This window comes from Triticum aestivum, chromosome 3A (assembly GCF_018294505.1).
Source record: "Triticum aestivum cultivar Chinese Spring chromosome 3A, IWGSC CS RefSeq v2.1, whole genome shotgun sequence".
Lineage (NCBI taxonomy): Eukaryota > Viridiplantae > Streptophyta > Magnoliopsida > Poales > Poaceae > Triticum > Triticum aestivum.
In genome coordinates this window covers 370,786,811-370,802,386 of record NC_057800.1, presented here as the reverse complement: position 1 = coordinate 370,802,386, position 15,576 = coordinate 370,786,811, and the positions used below count along the sequence as shown (strand labels likewise).

Genomic DNA, 15,576 nt, shown 5'->3' with positions numbered 1-15,576 from the left:
GGCTGCGATGTCTGTTTGGTATTAGGCTCAGGCTATCTACGCCCCTTCATCAACTGGACAGGTGTAGCGACAATTTGTTGCTTAGACGACGGCTTTAATTTTACTGTTGTAAGGTCTCGTGAGAATAATTAATATAGTGGCCGTATGCATCGCCCAGATACAGAAGCCGGGGGTCATCGTCCTTTTCTAAAAAAAATAAAAAATGTCCGCGAGCTTTTTTTAGAACGAAGACGCCGGAGGCGTCCGGCTTTAAATTAATAAAGCCCACATAAGGCAGGATCCAACAAGGTTCAACACATAACAACAAAGATAAAACGGCCGCAGCCAAGGTACGAAACATGCTACCGGCCGAAGCCTGCAAATGGTAGAGAAGCAACATAAAGCACTAGGCCGGTCCAAAAGGTCAAAACCTACAGCAGGCTAGTGACGGGTATCAATCTGGATAAACCGAATCCGCTCCATAGCCTCCGTCATCCGATCCGCATCACGCCGTTTCCCCAACGGCGTCCATGTCTGAAGAAATAAGTGGCATTTGAAAATAATGTCAGCCAGGTGAGAAGGAAATTTGTGCTCGATAGTCATCTTATTGCGAGTGGTCCAAATGGACCACAGCAAAGCTCCCACGCAACTCCATAAGACACGGCCGAAGCCACCCCTATGAGCGACTAGCAAAGCGCGCAGGTCCAAGGCTGAGCGGGGATTCCAGTTCTGACCGAAAGCCTCCCTAACCGCACTCCAAGCAAAGCGAGCGAGGTGACAGTTGAAAAATATGTGGTTGGCATCTTCATGTTGACCACATAACACGCAAGAGCCGTCGGAGGGCCCATTCCTACGAGCGATATTATTGGAGGAGGGAAGGCGATCGCGAAACATCTGCCACAGGAAAATTTTGATCTTTAAGGGAATGGAAGCTTTCCATAGCCCCCTAGCTATGTCCAGGATCGGCCCCTCGGTCAGTTTGTTGTACAAGGATTGGACGGAAAACTTCCCCGAGCGCAAGAGAGCCCAGGAAACCGAGTCGGCCTCAGGACGAAGGTTCACTCCCGCCAGATCAACTATGAGCCCGTCCCAACAGGCTCATTTGTTATCGAGAAGGGGTCTTTTGAAGGAGACCGCAGGCGGGCTGGTGCGCAGCGCATCTGCCACTAGGATATCAACGTTAGTAACCAGCCGATAGGCTAAGGAATGACTTCTCCACAAGGGTTCCGAGCCAAACTAGTGGTCCAACCAAAACCATGTTGAGGACCCATTGTTGACACAAAACTTGGCTCCTAAGGTGAATGCCGGCATAACTTTCTGGATCCCATTCCAAAAAGTTGATCCCTTAGCTTTGGAAGTTAGGAAAATCCCATCTGGGAAGTATTTGGCGCGGAGAATATCCGCCCAGAGCCCTTGCTCGTTATGGGAGAGTTTCCAAATCCACTTGGTTAAGAGAGCGACGTTCATTAGCTTCGAATTAAGAATCCCAAGTCCTCCAAATTTCTTAGGGCGACAGAGCGCGGCCCATTTGATGAGGTGGTACTTCTTTTTGATCCCCATTCCTTCCCAAAAGAACTTGGATCGGGGCGTATCAAGCCTGGCATGAACCCCATCAGCCAGCAAGAACATGCCCATCGTGAACAGAGGAAGGGAAGACAGGCTGGAGTTAGTTAGGATTAGTCTGGCCGCCGAAGAGAGGAAACGACCGCGCCAGGGGCTAACCCTATTTGCCACCTTGCCATACAAGGGCTCCCATTCCAGAATGGAGATGTGCTTATCCGAGATAGGCAGGCCCAAATACTTAATTGGAAAGCTCCCTAGCTTACAATTAAGTAGATTGGCTACTCGAGAAGCGAGCAGAGGATCCATCCCAATGGCTATTACCTCACTCTTAAGGAAATTGATCTTAAGACCAGAGATGGTTTCGAAAGCAAGGAGGATAAGTTTGACCGAGGCTACGCTATGATTGTTAGGCTCAAAGAGCAGCAAGGTGTCGTCCGCATATTGGAGGTGGGTGAGTCCACCCGGGATAAGGTGAGGGACCACCCCGCGGATGTGTCCGGCGTCCTTAGCCTTATGGATCATGGCTGATAAGGCGTCCGCAACAAAGTTAAAGATCAGGGGCGAGGAGGGGTCCCCTTGCCTGAGACCTCGTTTGTTGCGGAAGAAGTTCCCAACCTCTCCGTTGATCGACACCGCGGTCTGACCACCCGAGACCAGATGCATGATGCGGTGAACAAAGCCTGACTCGAATCCCTTCCGAGTCAGCACCTCGCGGATGAACTCCCAGTTCACGCGATCATATGCTTTCTCAAAGTCGAGCTTTAGGAGCACGGCCTGTTGCCCGGTGCGTTTAAGCTCGTGGATAGTCTCCTGCAACACTATCGGCCTTCGAGAATGTTGCGACCTTTGAGAAAACCTGACTGACTACGGTTGATAACGCGATGCGCGACCGGTGCAAGTCTGGTCGCATACGCCTTTGAGCATATCTTGAAAGGAACGTTAATGAGAGTGATAGGACGGTACAACTTGATAGTGTCGGCCCCTTTGACTTTGGGAATAAGGCTAATCACGCCATAGTTAAGGCACGAAACATCTACCGTACCTAGCGCAAAACCATTGATAATCCAGTAGAAAAGGTCTTTGAACATCGGCCAGAAGCGTCGAAAAAACGCGACCGGCCAACCGTCCGGGCCAGGCGCCGTGTCAATCTTCATTGCACCCACGGCTTCGTCGATCTCCTCCGTGGAGAAAGTCAAAGCCAAGAGGTCATTTTCAGCTTGAGATACGCGGTCCTCTTCCCCCAGAAGTCCGCCCGGAGCTGGAGATGCTTTTCCTCATCTGTTCCCAACAGATTGAGAAAGAAGTCATAGATATGAGCCACAATGTCAGCCTGACTAGCCAGATTGAAGTCTCAAAATCGAGCACTTCCGTTTATGGCCGTTGGCAAAGGGATGCTCCATTAGGAGGCGCGCACAAAAAGCTCAATGGTACATGGAGTCAATGACGCATGGGCATTGATTTTAGCCCCACTTGTCACGGTCGCACCGAAACCTGGCCGTTTCCGGCAGTAACCAGCGGCAAAAACAACCGCACTAGCCCGCAAAAAAAAGAAAAAGAAAGCACCATACTCGACCGAAGAGAGGCACGTACTTGTACGTAACGTTGATGCCCATGCCATGGATCTGTCTGCCTGCTGCCTCAGAATTTGAGCTTCTTCTCAGCAGCTTCGCCCTCGCTCGCGTGCATCCAGCCCACGACTTTGACCGCGCGAGCGCGACGGTTTCTATTCAACCCAGTTCGCTGCTTGCGTGCAAACCAAACGACCCACCAACTCCTTCCTTCCTTCCTTCCTCTAAAAAAACGAAAAGAAAATAAAACTCCTTCCTTCCTTCGTCCTCATGCCCCGCCCCGCGCTGCCTTGCATTTGCATATATAGCAGCTCGGCTGCCTCGCTTTGCCTCCCTGCTATACTTCTCTCTACCAGCTTACTCTTCGCTCCAGATCAATCATTGGCTGGCTCCATTAACTAGTCACACTAGTTGCTGAGGGATGGATGATGTGTGGTGCAGCCTCGACATGGCCGCCGACATCGCCGGCCTCCACAGCGCCCTCGCCGACCCATTCTGGCCCGCCGACCTTGACCTCATGGTTTCGACCCACGAGGTGAGCGACCCTGCTTCCTTGCAAATCGAAGCGTCTGTAAATTAAGACTGGTGGTTTTGGTGTACGTGTAGGTGGAGGGTATGGCGGACATGGACGCGAGCGGCTTCTTCGTAGGAGGAGGGGATGACCGCTTCATGCTGCCGTCGTCGACGACGTCGTCACTCTCGTCCAAGCGATCACTCTCCCTCGACAGCGGCGGCTCCTCAGGCTCAGGCTCAGGGTCTTTCTCGCTCGACCTCGCGGACGCCTCGCGGTACCAGGCGCCGGCGCTGCCCGTGCCGCACAACCCCTTGGCGGGCGCCGTCGACCACGACGACGAGGCGATCATGCGGGCTATGATGGCGGTCATGTCTTCGTCCTCTGCCTCCCCGTCCTCCTCGGCATCCTCCCATCCGCAGCCCTTCTGCCGGGACCGGGACAGCAACATGCAACAACAGTCAGCAGCCATGGCGCCGCAGCTGCGTAGAGGACGAAGTGGCCACGTGATGGTGAAGAGCAGCCTCTCCATGTCGCCGGAGAGAAGCAGCAGCGGCGGCCGGGGACAGCAGCAGGAGGAGCCGACGAGGGCCGCGAGCGGCAACACCGGCCAGCTCTACCACATGATGTCAGAGAGGAAGCGACGGGAGAAGCTCAACGACAGCTTCCACACGCTGAGGTCGCTCCTTCCCCCCTGCTCAAAGGTATAAACATCACCATCATATAACATCCACTCATTCACAAATCTAAGCAAGGCTAGTCATAGTGGGAGTAACTTAGCTAGTAATATAACACATTTTAAAACAAATTTACTTATATGGCACCTAGTTAATGAGGAGAGAGGTGTTTGGAGTAACATATTATGTTACGATCATATAGCGTTTCCCAAAAAATGTTGAGTCTATGAGCTAATAAATGAAGCAATCTATGACACTACAAATATGTTACTTTGAGGGTGCTTGGATACAAGGGACTATTTTCAGTCTGACTAAAAATAGTCTCTTTTAGAGGCTAAAGTTCCAAGCACCCCTGACTAAAAAGAGGCTAGGACTAGTCTTGAGGCTAAAATCTTTTAGTCATGGGAAACCTACTAAAATATGTATTAGCTCTCTCTCTCCTCATTTAATTCCTCTCCTTAGTTCTGGATTGGAGGGTTTGGAGGATAATAAATGCTCAATAACTAAATTTTAGTCTCTTTAGTATTTGGATCCAAGCATGGGTGAGACTAGCAAGTTTTAGTCCCACTACTTTTAGTCATGGGACCAAAACGTATCAAGCATGCTCTTTGCATTATGAAGATAGTAATTTAGAGTAGTGTCATATGCATGACACTAGTCTAAGTTACTCCCCACTATGACCAGTCTAAGCAAGCATCCAACACCACCGGCTACAACATTAATTACTTCCTTTCGCTACTAGTACAAGTATTACGTTTGGAAATTTAAACTAAAAACGCATCAATTATTTCCAGACGGAGGGAGTACTAAAGGTATACTACTGGTTACTCCCTCCGTTCCAAATTAGATGTCTTTCATTTGTCTAGAAACGGATGTACCTAGACACTATACAAGTATAGATGCATCCCAATGTGGACAAATGCAAGTCATCTAAATTCGAACGGAGGGAGTAGTTAATAAGGTCCGGTGTACAAATATGCTCCTCTATTTTATTTTCAAGGATGATTACAGATCCTCTCTGTTTGCTGAAATTTTCAAAGAAGACTTGCTCCGGAAAGTAAGTCTCGGTACTTCCGTCCCGACCTGTCAAGATCATTGTTTGCTTCTTTTAATCACTAGACAATGACATTGACAAAGGAAGGTGATCAGAAGGACCACTAGATTATAATAAGAAAAGAAGAACCACTCATATATCTAGCTATATGCGTAGTCAAGCTGGAAAGGAACAAACATGGAAGCTTCAAAAGAAACTAGACTTTCTAAATAGATGCTACTTTAACTTCCCTCCTCATTTTTTTTCCATAGTAGAAATATGATTTGAACGCACTTGTCTGGGAACAGTAGCATGCAAAAGGCTTATTGGTCCTGTAGTATTTTGTGTCCAACTGTGACCATAAATTTAACTAATTAAATATAAGTTTTATGTATTAAAAATATTTCAAACTTTTTTGAATACGAATCCAATGATGTAAATTTTGTGGTGTACAATTTATATTTCGATAGTTAAATCTATGTATGATCAAAGTTTAACCAAAAATACACCGAGAATGAAATGGTGTAATGATAAAGATCACTAGGATACTTTAAATATAAGAGAAAGATATGTTATCCTTAACTTGTAGGACTTCAACAATGATTGTATATTTCACTACAGTGAAGCCATGCCAATCTGTCGGGTAAATCTAGCGTACTGTCGGGTAAAGAGTTCTTGTTTACTCCCTAAAAAAGAGTTATTGTTTAGAAGCTATAAGGACGTTGGCAGTTTAGAATAGGAAAGCCACCGGAAAGAGGGGCCATGCTTTTTTTGTGGCCCACAGATAGAATAATCGACAGCCGTATTAGGTGCCAAAGATGTAGCAAGAGAATAGTGGCAAAAGACAATATATACTTTCCAAACAAAAAAGCACATCATTTCACTACTTTATATGACTATAATTGGAGCGGTTGCTAGGAAAGAGCAACCTGTTGTCGCAATTAGGCAGGCAAAACCGTCCTTGTCAACCGAGTAAATTAGTATTAAGCAAAAAACCATTCTTCCAGCAAAATCATGTACATAACCTAGAGTCAGAGGCCCACTTGCCATCAAGATCTTTAATCATGAGGGAGCTTTAATTTTCGGTTTACCCCTAGTAGTATTAACTAACTGGCCAAACCCCATGCATGGTATCATGCAGAAGGACAAGACAACGGTGCTAACCAAGGCGGCAGGGTACCTAAAGACGCTGGAGGCGCAGGTCTCTGAGCTGGAGGAGAAGAACAACAAGTTGGAGAAGCACATTCCGACCTACGATTGCGAGGAGGACGTGCCGCACCAGCAGAGGCGGCAGAGGGCCAAGGTCCAAATAACCAAGGCGGCATCAGACGGGGTGGTGAACCTGACGGTGATGGTGATGGTGGAGTGTGACGTGGTGGAGCTGGTGCTCCGCATCCTGGAGTGCCTCCGGTGGATGGAGCAGGTCAACGTCATGTCCGTCGACGCCGACACCTACTCCCCGCAGGTGTTGCTCAAGGCCATAGCCAGCATCAAGCTCCGGATCGTGGTACGTTGGCGTGGATTTCATTTGTACCTTGTTTCCTCTCGTCTCGGACAAAAGCAATTTCATCTTACAGGTGGTATGTACGTATATGCAGGACGACGACTGGAACCAGGCCTTGTTCCACGAGGCCATGACCAAGGCTGTTAACGACGCGACCGCGTCTCGTCCTTCGCTCGTGCTCACCGCGTAGTATGCAGGAAGAGGAAGGATATGTGTCATGATCCCGAGGAGCAATTCGTAGCCATACGGTCATATAGCCATCCAAAGGTTAGGTTAGATGGTTGGATGTAACGTAGAAGCAGTAATTTGTTTGCAATAGTCGGATGGGCGCCCCTGATGAGTCACTCTGCACCAACAAGATCAAGACGAGAAGGAAGTCTTCCGTGGGAGCAGCTAGAAATGTTTGTATCAGATCCTTGGAAGATCGGAACCAAACTACTGTTGAGGGACTATAGCTATATAAGGGCAGTACCAACCTCCGCCAAGGGGTAGAAGATATGTCGGAGCTCATTCCCATACCTTATATTGGTAGATAGGAAAATGACATTGTAAATCTCAATGCTCATCAATAAGGATAGGTAGGCATAATGCAGACAAATTACCCGTTTGGTGGCGTGATCCTGGATAACATCATTGCATCACCTTCAGCACTGACGAAATCCATTCAGGCAGCACCCCTTTCCCCACCTTCCATGATAAACAGCAGACTGTAAGATCGATGAACCATTATTCGTCGACATTTAGCGCCCACCGTGGGGCCCGAACGGATTGCCCTCACTAATAATCATTCTTATGGAGCGCAAACTTGCCGACGAAAGGGAAATGTTGGGAGCTAACTGCCACCTTAATCCCGAGGAGGCCTTTGTCAACCTAACTCTGGGACTGAAACCATCTAGCATCGGCTTGGGTCCCCCAGACCATCTTGACGTTGCATGAAGATGACCTTAGGTGGGAATATAGGCTTGCGGTGCACCCACCTATATCAACCCGACCAATGAAGGGGGGTCTCCTGTTGTTGTGGTACACCGTTAGCTCGACCTAGGCGACTGCCGCTGGGACCGAAACCCTGACAAGGGATAAGATTACACATCAGATACCCCTCATGGAGAAAATTACTGTTGACCTTTTTGGCAACCTTGATCACAAATCGACCCTATTTTAAAAAGAATTACGTATCCGAGCTTTTTTGGTCAAGCCAACAATCTTGGCGTTTCGTTTGCGCGGGAGAGGCGTTACTTTCATAGCCCGTGCCCAACTGGCCATTTGACGTGGCAAACTCAAAAACGCCGAGGTGCGTGTATGCTTTCGGAACCCAAACGCCAGAAACCATGGCGTTTTCGTACGCGCACAAGAGCACTTGGCGTTGAAATGGATTCACTAGCACATCGTACTCAGGCATGCATGGAATGTACTATGCAACATGTACGGACATCGATAGAGTTACTAAGCTCCCAGGAATTGAAGGCCTGGGAGCGACCGGTGATTTTTCTTTTCTTGTAATGGGTCCCGCATATCAATGTAAGCCTCGGTGTGAATCCCTCCCGCCAGTGCACGCAACAGACGTTTCTCATCTGGTCAACCCTCCGTGCACGCAACCGACGTTCCCGTCTGGTCAAAATCCTCATGTCGAGTGAGAAAGGAGATGGTCAGTCCACCGGTGCTTGGCTGAGGGGAACCAGTGAGGGCTTCGGTGGTCGACGGCGGCGCCCCCGGCAGTCCTCGACGGAGTCGGCCACCTCCCTTTCCCCTGACTACCTAGGGTTAATGTTACGAGCGAGCCCGCTGCTCTGCGCGATCGAGGGCTACCGCCGGCCACCGCGCTAGAGATGGTCGCGATTGTTTGCCTCCACGCGCCACCTTGCGGCGTCACTGTTGTGTGCTGCTTGTGCGCTGCCCCAGCCGAAGTAGCCGGCCCAGGCAGCTACTACTGGCTCCTTGCCGTGCTTGCCGTTGTTGCTTTTATTATTGTTGCTTGCTGAGTGTATAGAGATGCTGATGCTTGATTGATTGTTCATGATGCAGACCACAAAATTCAGTTGAAGGTGCAGCGGTTGTGTGCGTTAGCAAGAAGCAGCAGCAGGCAGCGGCAAGTGCCTCCTGCCGGGGGGAACAGAGAGTGCCTAGCCGGCAGGGAGGAAACTAGATTCATGAGGCAACTCGGGAATTTGGAAAATCTCAGGTGATTTGCTCGTTTCTTCAGTCAAACGTGTACAAAATGGCAATTTGGTCACTGGTCAGGTGTGGCAAATTATCAAATAGAATGTAAGGAGTGGAAAGCATCCCCATTTGATTATCTTATCTTCTAAAGACTAGGTCGCCTCGGATGGTTGCTTCTCATAGCAAGCACTAGGTAAAACAAGCCCATTTGATTATCTAATTTTGTTGCATTTTTTATTTCCTTTCCTGAAGTTCTAGAGTGTTTTTCTCTGTCGTTGAATTTTTGCAGATTTTTTTAGCAAGCTCAATCTGATGCTCATGCGGAAGCTCGCTGTCAGCCTGAACAACAATTTGTCAAGAATTTTTTTCTCAACAACATGAGAAGTGGCTGGAACAGGAAGTAGGATGTTGACTAAGCTGACAGAGCTTTTAATGAGAAACGGGGAAGGAAATTGCTTCGAAGTAGAAGTTACTTAACTGTGCAAGTTGCTGTAAATTTGGATTTGGGTAGAAGATACAATACGTGTTCAAGTTGCTTTAGTTATTTGGTTGGGGAAACTTAGTTTCTTTCATGATATCATGGCGCACCCTGGCTGATCCTTCTGAATATGTGTAAACATGCCTTAACACTATAATGGCTACTTATGAAGTCATAATTATTTATTATATATTACATTGTGTATTTGCTGGTCCGTGCTTAACAGTATAGTATACATGATTTTACCGGGGGCTTTTACGTGTCTAGGTAGACTTAAGTTTCTAAACATTTTATTTTAAATTTGCTAGAGACAACACACTCTTGCCTAGCACATGAATGGCCTACTAAGTTAAATGCTCTGTCATTCGGCCAATCCCCGAGGCGGCAAAGCGCGCGTATTCATCTAGTGCATACTAAAACTTAATGTTGATTGATAATAAATGGTGTTGGTGGTCGACTAAGCAACCACATTTTTATCGAAAAGAAGGGTTATTCCGACCTCCGCATCAAAATAATGCATGTAGCCATTTTTATTAATTATCCAACGGAGTTTGATAAACTAAATATAAAGACCAACACAAAGTCACATTCTAAGCAAACAAAATCGCTACACCTAAAAGTATAAAGATTTACCCTGTACGCATCAAGAGACACCGTCTAATCCAGTGGTCTCAAGAAGCCGCCCACGTGGCAAGCTGGAGTACCAACCGGTCTAGGCGTCCCATAACGTGCACAACATGCGCACGCTTTAGGATATGCCGCCGCCATCTTTCGTCATCCCGTCTTCAAGAGGAATCATTGCATAGAACTTGTCAGTCACATCTGCCGTCGATGTCACCCCAATACCAGATAGCGCCACCAGCCTGCACACACCCATCAGATTGCATCCAACTCTGAAACTCCTGCTCCACGTTGCCGAGACCCACCGTCTCCAATGCGGCCGATGTAACACCGCTCCACCTGTTGGCCCCTCCGTCGGTGCTAAATCCGGCATATCTCAAGGTATGGGTTCTAAACTAGGCGTCTTGGAGCGATGATAACATGGACACATGATTTTACCTAGGTTCAGGCTCCCTCAGAGACATAATACTATACGTCCTGCTTTTGATTGTAATGATGTGGGGGATAGTACATAGGACATGTATCTACCATGAGATTGTATGATTCTAATGATCTCGAATATGATCTATCGACTAGCCTGTCCTCAGCTTATATAATGCAATGGAGACCTAGGATAACAGGACTCCTCGTCTTCTGCGCCAAGTTTTATGGAGTCTTCCTTGTATACGTCATGGGCTGTCCGAAGAAGCCCATTAGTGAACCACCATGGGGGTCATCGACCTGACCCACCTGATCGGGAGGCGACATGGTGAGTACCCCCTAGTCCAGGACACTGTCGGTAGCCCCCTAAACTGGTCTTCAAGTTGGGGACACTCCTCGGTTCTTCCAAATTGTTCTTCGTCTTCGGTCGTTGGTTTTGAAAGTTAGTCCAGCAAATATTCTCATCTCCGATCTCAAGAATCATTGAGGTGTATCCAAAGAGTTCACACGTCGGGTATGCGACGAGTTCACGCGTCGGGCATCCTAGGAGGCCCCTTAAGTTCTCGGCCTTTATCAATGCCTTATTATTTTTACATCACACCTCGAGTTTGAAGTATTTCCCATGCGGCGTTGTGTTTTTGTAGCCAAGCTCCAATGCCGAATTACATCTGAGGAGTCGCAGACCACCTCAGCCTTGAATTTTTTTGAAGGAGGTTAGTCGAGCTTAATGCCAAAAAAGTTCTCAAAGGAGCTACTCACTTGTAGCCGAGCTTTATGCCGGACTACTTCGAGGTGGTGCACCACCTCGGTCTTGGGCCGATTTCTTGTGGAATCTATTTCCGATTGGTGTAATTTATTTACTGCCGAGATGTATAGCCAGTAGCCCTCAAGGTGTGCGCCAGCCTAAAATCCAGGATGCACCTAAAGGATAAATCAAATCTGTTGATCCCAGTAGTCCCTGAGACTCAGGTCGATTCGCAAAATTGGTCTGAGGATCAAGTCCTTACTCGATAGCATACTTAGGAACGGAAACACGGTGCAATAGCTCCCGGGAGTCGGGTTGGGTGTGACCAACCGACCCGAGGATCATAATCTCCTCGGAAACCATATTGCACTTTTAAATTTACTGCATTGAATCGTCAATGTAGTAGCCCCCGAGACTTGGGTTGGGCAACATGGCCGGCCCTAGGATCGAATCTCCTCGGGAACTACTCCACATGCTGTGTGTTTTTCACCAATACCAAGGTGCAGGTCGGCAGGAAAGATGCCGAGCTGCAGGTCGGAAAAGATTTCCCGAACTGATTAGGCAGGGCACCTCGGTCAAGAGGATGTCCCGTCCCCTGAAAAACATAAAAAATAGTTTAAAAGTGACATAGGATCAAAAAACCAAAAAACTTATGTAAAAACTTTACGTCTGAATTAAATCATGTTTTTTGTGCCAATCCGAATTTTTTTCTTAAAACTAGTTTGTGCTTCCGTCGTGCTTTAACATGATACATCCGATCTTCAGACTTCATGTGGGTCAGCCTTAAGTTTCAACTCCTTTCCCGAAGGTCAAGTGCTTCTCATTAGGCCAGTTTAGCGAACTAAACTTGAGCGGCTTTAGAGAGAAACCAGGTTATCCAGCTATTGACCACACACTCGCATCGGAAAAAGGAGTAGTAGAAAAAGACTTGACAACAACTTAGAAGAAAACATTATTGTAAAACAGCTCATATAAATTCAAGAGCCCCCAGTTAACTTGGAGAAAATAAGTGTCTTTAACAAACAACATTTTTGTTTAAGACAAATATAATGCTTGGTTGACCCGGATTTTTTTTTAAAAAAATTTGAGCATGAAAGCGACCACTGGTGCGCGTTGGTCCTAAACAAACAGTTTTTAACCCCTTTCCGCAACGACGTTTGGAACTGTCGCCAAGTGAGTGTGGGCGACAAGAGGGTCCTTCCCACATGACCCAGAAACCGTCGGGGATAGGGAGCCTTGATGCATAAAGTTGTCCCTATATAACCGTTTCCGATATCTCGAATATCCCAAACGCTTCATCCTTGCTACTCGTTTGTGCTCGCATTGCCATCGCAGTCGGAGTTTTATGGTTCTACCTAAAACCAGGCAGATTCCAGGCATGAGAGTTTTCCATGAAGATTCTAGGCACGGAAGTTTTACGATGCCCGACACATCACAAACAGTTCATAATTATAAACCATGTACGATAGGTAGACAATCACACACATTTAGTTTTCCCGCTCCGTATGTGATAGTGTATGACATCACACACGCTTTGCAAACGGCAACTGTGTGCATGCTTGCACATGTTTCCTCTCTGTGAACCTTCTCAGATTATGGTGTGTATCGCAAACGTTTGTGTTTTACCAACAGTGTGTGCCGTAATGACCTGCACAACATAATTTCGCCCTAATTTAATTGCTGCTATTTAAATTTGTACCTAATTTAAACTTGAAAGTAGGCTATAGCTTTATTCATATCCATCAGGTTCAAACAACCAATGCATTATTCGATTCACAAGTACACATGTTTAAGAATTACATAAGCACCAAATAAAGAATGATCTACCAGGGTTCTATACTTGTACTATTACAGATGGTAAAGAAAGAGGTGACAACATTCCAGTTGCCGAACAAGATGAAGTGGAATGGCCCTATTGTGCTCTCCTAGATGCAGAAGGAATGCAGGACTCTAGTCCAACCCCTTGTGATGGCCGGCCACCAATCATGTAGTTTGAGAGGTATTCTTGAGTAAACTGCTTCAGGATCCACTGCAAAAGAAAAAATATTCAGATATTGCCATCTAACACAACTCATTACACGCAGTAAAAAGAAGGCTACAGGGTTCTTACTTACCATCCTGCAGTTCACTGTTGTCTTGCATAAAGTGTAAACAAATAGTTTGATTGACATCTTTTGACCCATTTTAATAACAATCTTTATCAGTTTCCTCACTTGATGCTGGTTCATGAATATCTCATTGCCCCATACGTAGAAAATGGTCGAAGTGTGGATCTTTGGCAATCATATATGTACCTAAAAGCACCAAGTTAATATTGAAAGCTAAACAACAATTGAAAAATGATGTAGTACAACACTCCATCCATCCCATTATAGAAGATTTTATTACATGTATATCTAGACATCATCAGAACATTAAGCTAACACTCTTCCTTGTTGCTATGTAGCCTGGGATTGCATATTTAGTCATTCAGTACAATGCATGTTGCTAAACAACAATTGAAAAATGAAAAGGCATGTTAACTGCAATATCCTTTAACATCAACCAAATATCGTAATTAATAGTGGTATTGTTGAAACCGTTATTGATGAAATTGAACTGCACGACAAATAGTTGCACATATAGAGCATCACATTGTGAAGAAATGAAATAAACAAGTCATAAGGACATCTCTAGACGATCCTTAAAAAGTTAAAGGCCTAAAACCCTTAGTGGAGGTCGAGCCAATTTACTCCAGCAATTTTTGGTCTTTTCTAGTCGATCCCCTAAACTTAAGGTTGTAAACTTCAATTTGATCAAGTTCAAAGCAGGTTCAACCGAAAGTAGCATGCATTCAAACATAAACATAGATAGTTTTGCATAATCGAACATAAAACATAAATTAAACTACTTTCAGTCGAAGTAGAGGTCGAGCCAATCCTTCCTCGTCATGTACTGTGTGCCGCGAGCCGGGTCCGGGCCAGTACTGTCGTCGGGGTCGTTGGGGAAGGCACTCCTCCACTCGTCCACGTCAATCTCCTCGTCCTCTGGGCCCACCTCGACGACCTCCATGCCGCCGTCGTCGCTGCCTTCGACCTCGTCATCAGAGGAGAGCGCGATAACCTCGCCGCCCTCCACGCTGCCGTCCTCGCCGCCTTCGACCTCATCATCGGAGGAGAGCACGATAACCTCGCCGCCCTCCGCGCCGGCAAAGATCGCCCGCTCCGCCTCCATGAGCTCCGGGTACTGTCGGCGGAGCTCTTGCATGTAGGCCTCGAGACGCTCCCACGCTTCGTGGTCCTCCCACGCCATAGCCGTGCTCACCACCCTGGCTCCGGTGGAACGAGGTCGACCGGGCGTGTGCCGAAGGGGAAATTGAGCCTAGCCGCCGCGCCGTGGTAGTGGACCTGCCAGCGGTCGTACTCCACGGCCGCGAGCTCGGCCGTGTGGAAGCTACCGAGCCACCGACGGGTGTGGGTCTCTCGATTTGTAATCCCGGTGACCCACGTCCTCCACCACCGCTGCCAGACCCCGAGTTAGGACTTCGTCGGCTGCCGGGTCCGAGGGAGGACGGGGAAGTCCTCGAACCGGCATAGGGGCGCGGCGACGGGCGGATCGGGGGACCAGCGACGGCGGATTGGGCCCGGGGAGGACAACGGGACACCTCAGCGGCCACCTCGCCGGCGTCGGGCGAAAAGGCTGTGATAAACCTCTTTTTGGACATTGTCTCCTCGAGCTCCCCGGCACACCGACAGAGGTTGAGGATGAAGGCGCCGGCCATGGCGGCGACCTACCAATGGTTTCGAGGTTTGTGTGTGTCTGTGTGAGCGGAGGTTTTGGGGGGTGTGTGTGGAGGGGGGTGGGGGCGGGGCAAGGTTGTGTTTGAGGAAATACTGCGGCAACTGAAAATTTTACTAGGCGGGAGTAACAAGGCGGGGCTACTGAAAATTTGGATCAAGGGCGAGCAGATATTTTTGAGATTGCGAGGGATGCAGAGGCGGGAGTAAAATGCCGGGGCTACTGAAAATTTGAATCAAGGGACTGAAGCGGAGCGGGAGTAACAGACATCGCACACGGTTCGCACATACTATTCGTGTGCTATCAAACATTAAAACCTTCCAGGCGGTAGATATTTTCAAGATTACGAGGCAGTAATATTTTTGAGATTGCGAGGGATGCAGAGGTAGGAGTATTTGGGGAGCGAACTAGTGTGCTTGACACGCCGACTGTGGACGGTAGACGACGCACCTTCTCGTGTAAGCCATAGGCATACTATACACCGACGGTGCTCCAAGATATTTTGTACTTCATCTTACATGGTTGGTGATAATAAACTATGTG

At 47.6% G+C, this 15,576-nt stretch overlaps 1 protein-coding gene across 1 annotated transcript; it reads left to right on the top strand.

Annotated features, from left to right (window-relative positions):
- The first annotated feature begins 3,342 nt into the window (after positions 1–3,342).
- LOC123061318 (putative transcription factor bHLH041) lies at positions 3,343–7,442 on the top strand. The gene is made up of 4 exons (XM_044484376.1): positions 3,343–3,645; positions 3,717–4,325; positions 6,473–6,838; positions 6,930–7,442. Exons 1-4 carry the CDS (start codon positions 3,532–3,534, stop codon positions 7,023–7,025), a joined length of 1,185 nt encoding a protein of 394 aa, XP_044340311.1. The 5' UTR covers positions 3,343–3,531; the 3' UTR covers positions 7,026–7,442.
- The last annotated feature ends 8,134 nt before the right edge of the window (positions 7,443–15,576 follow it).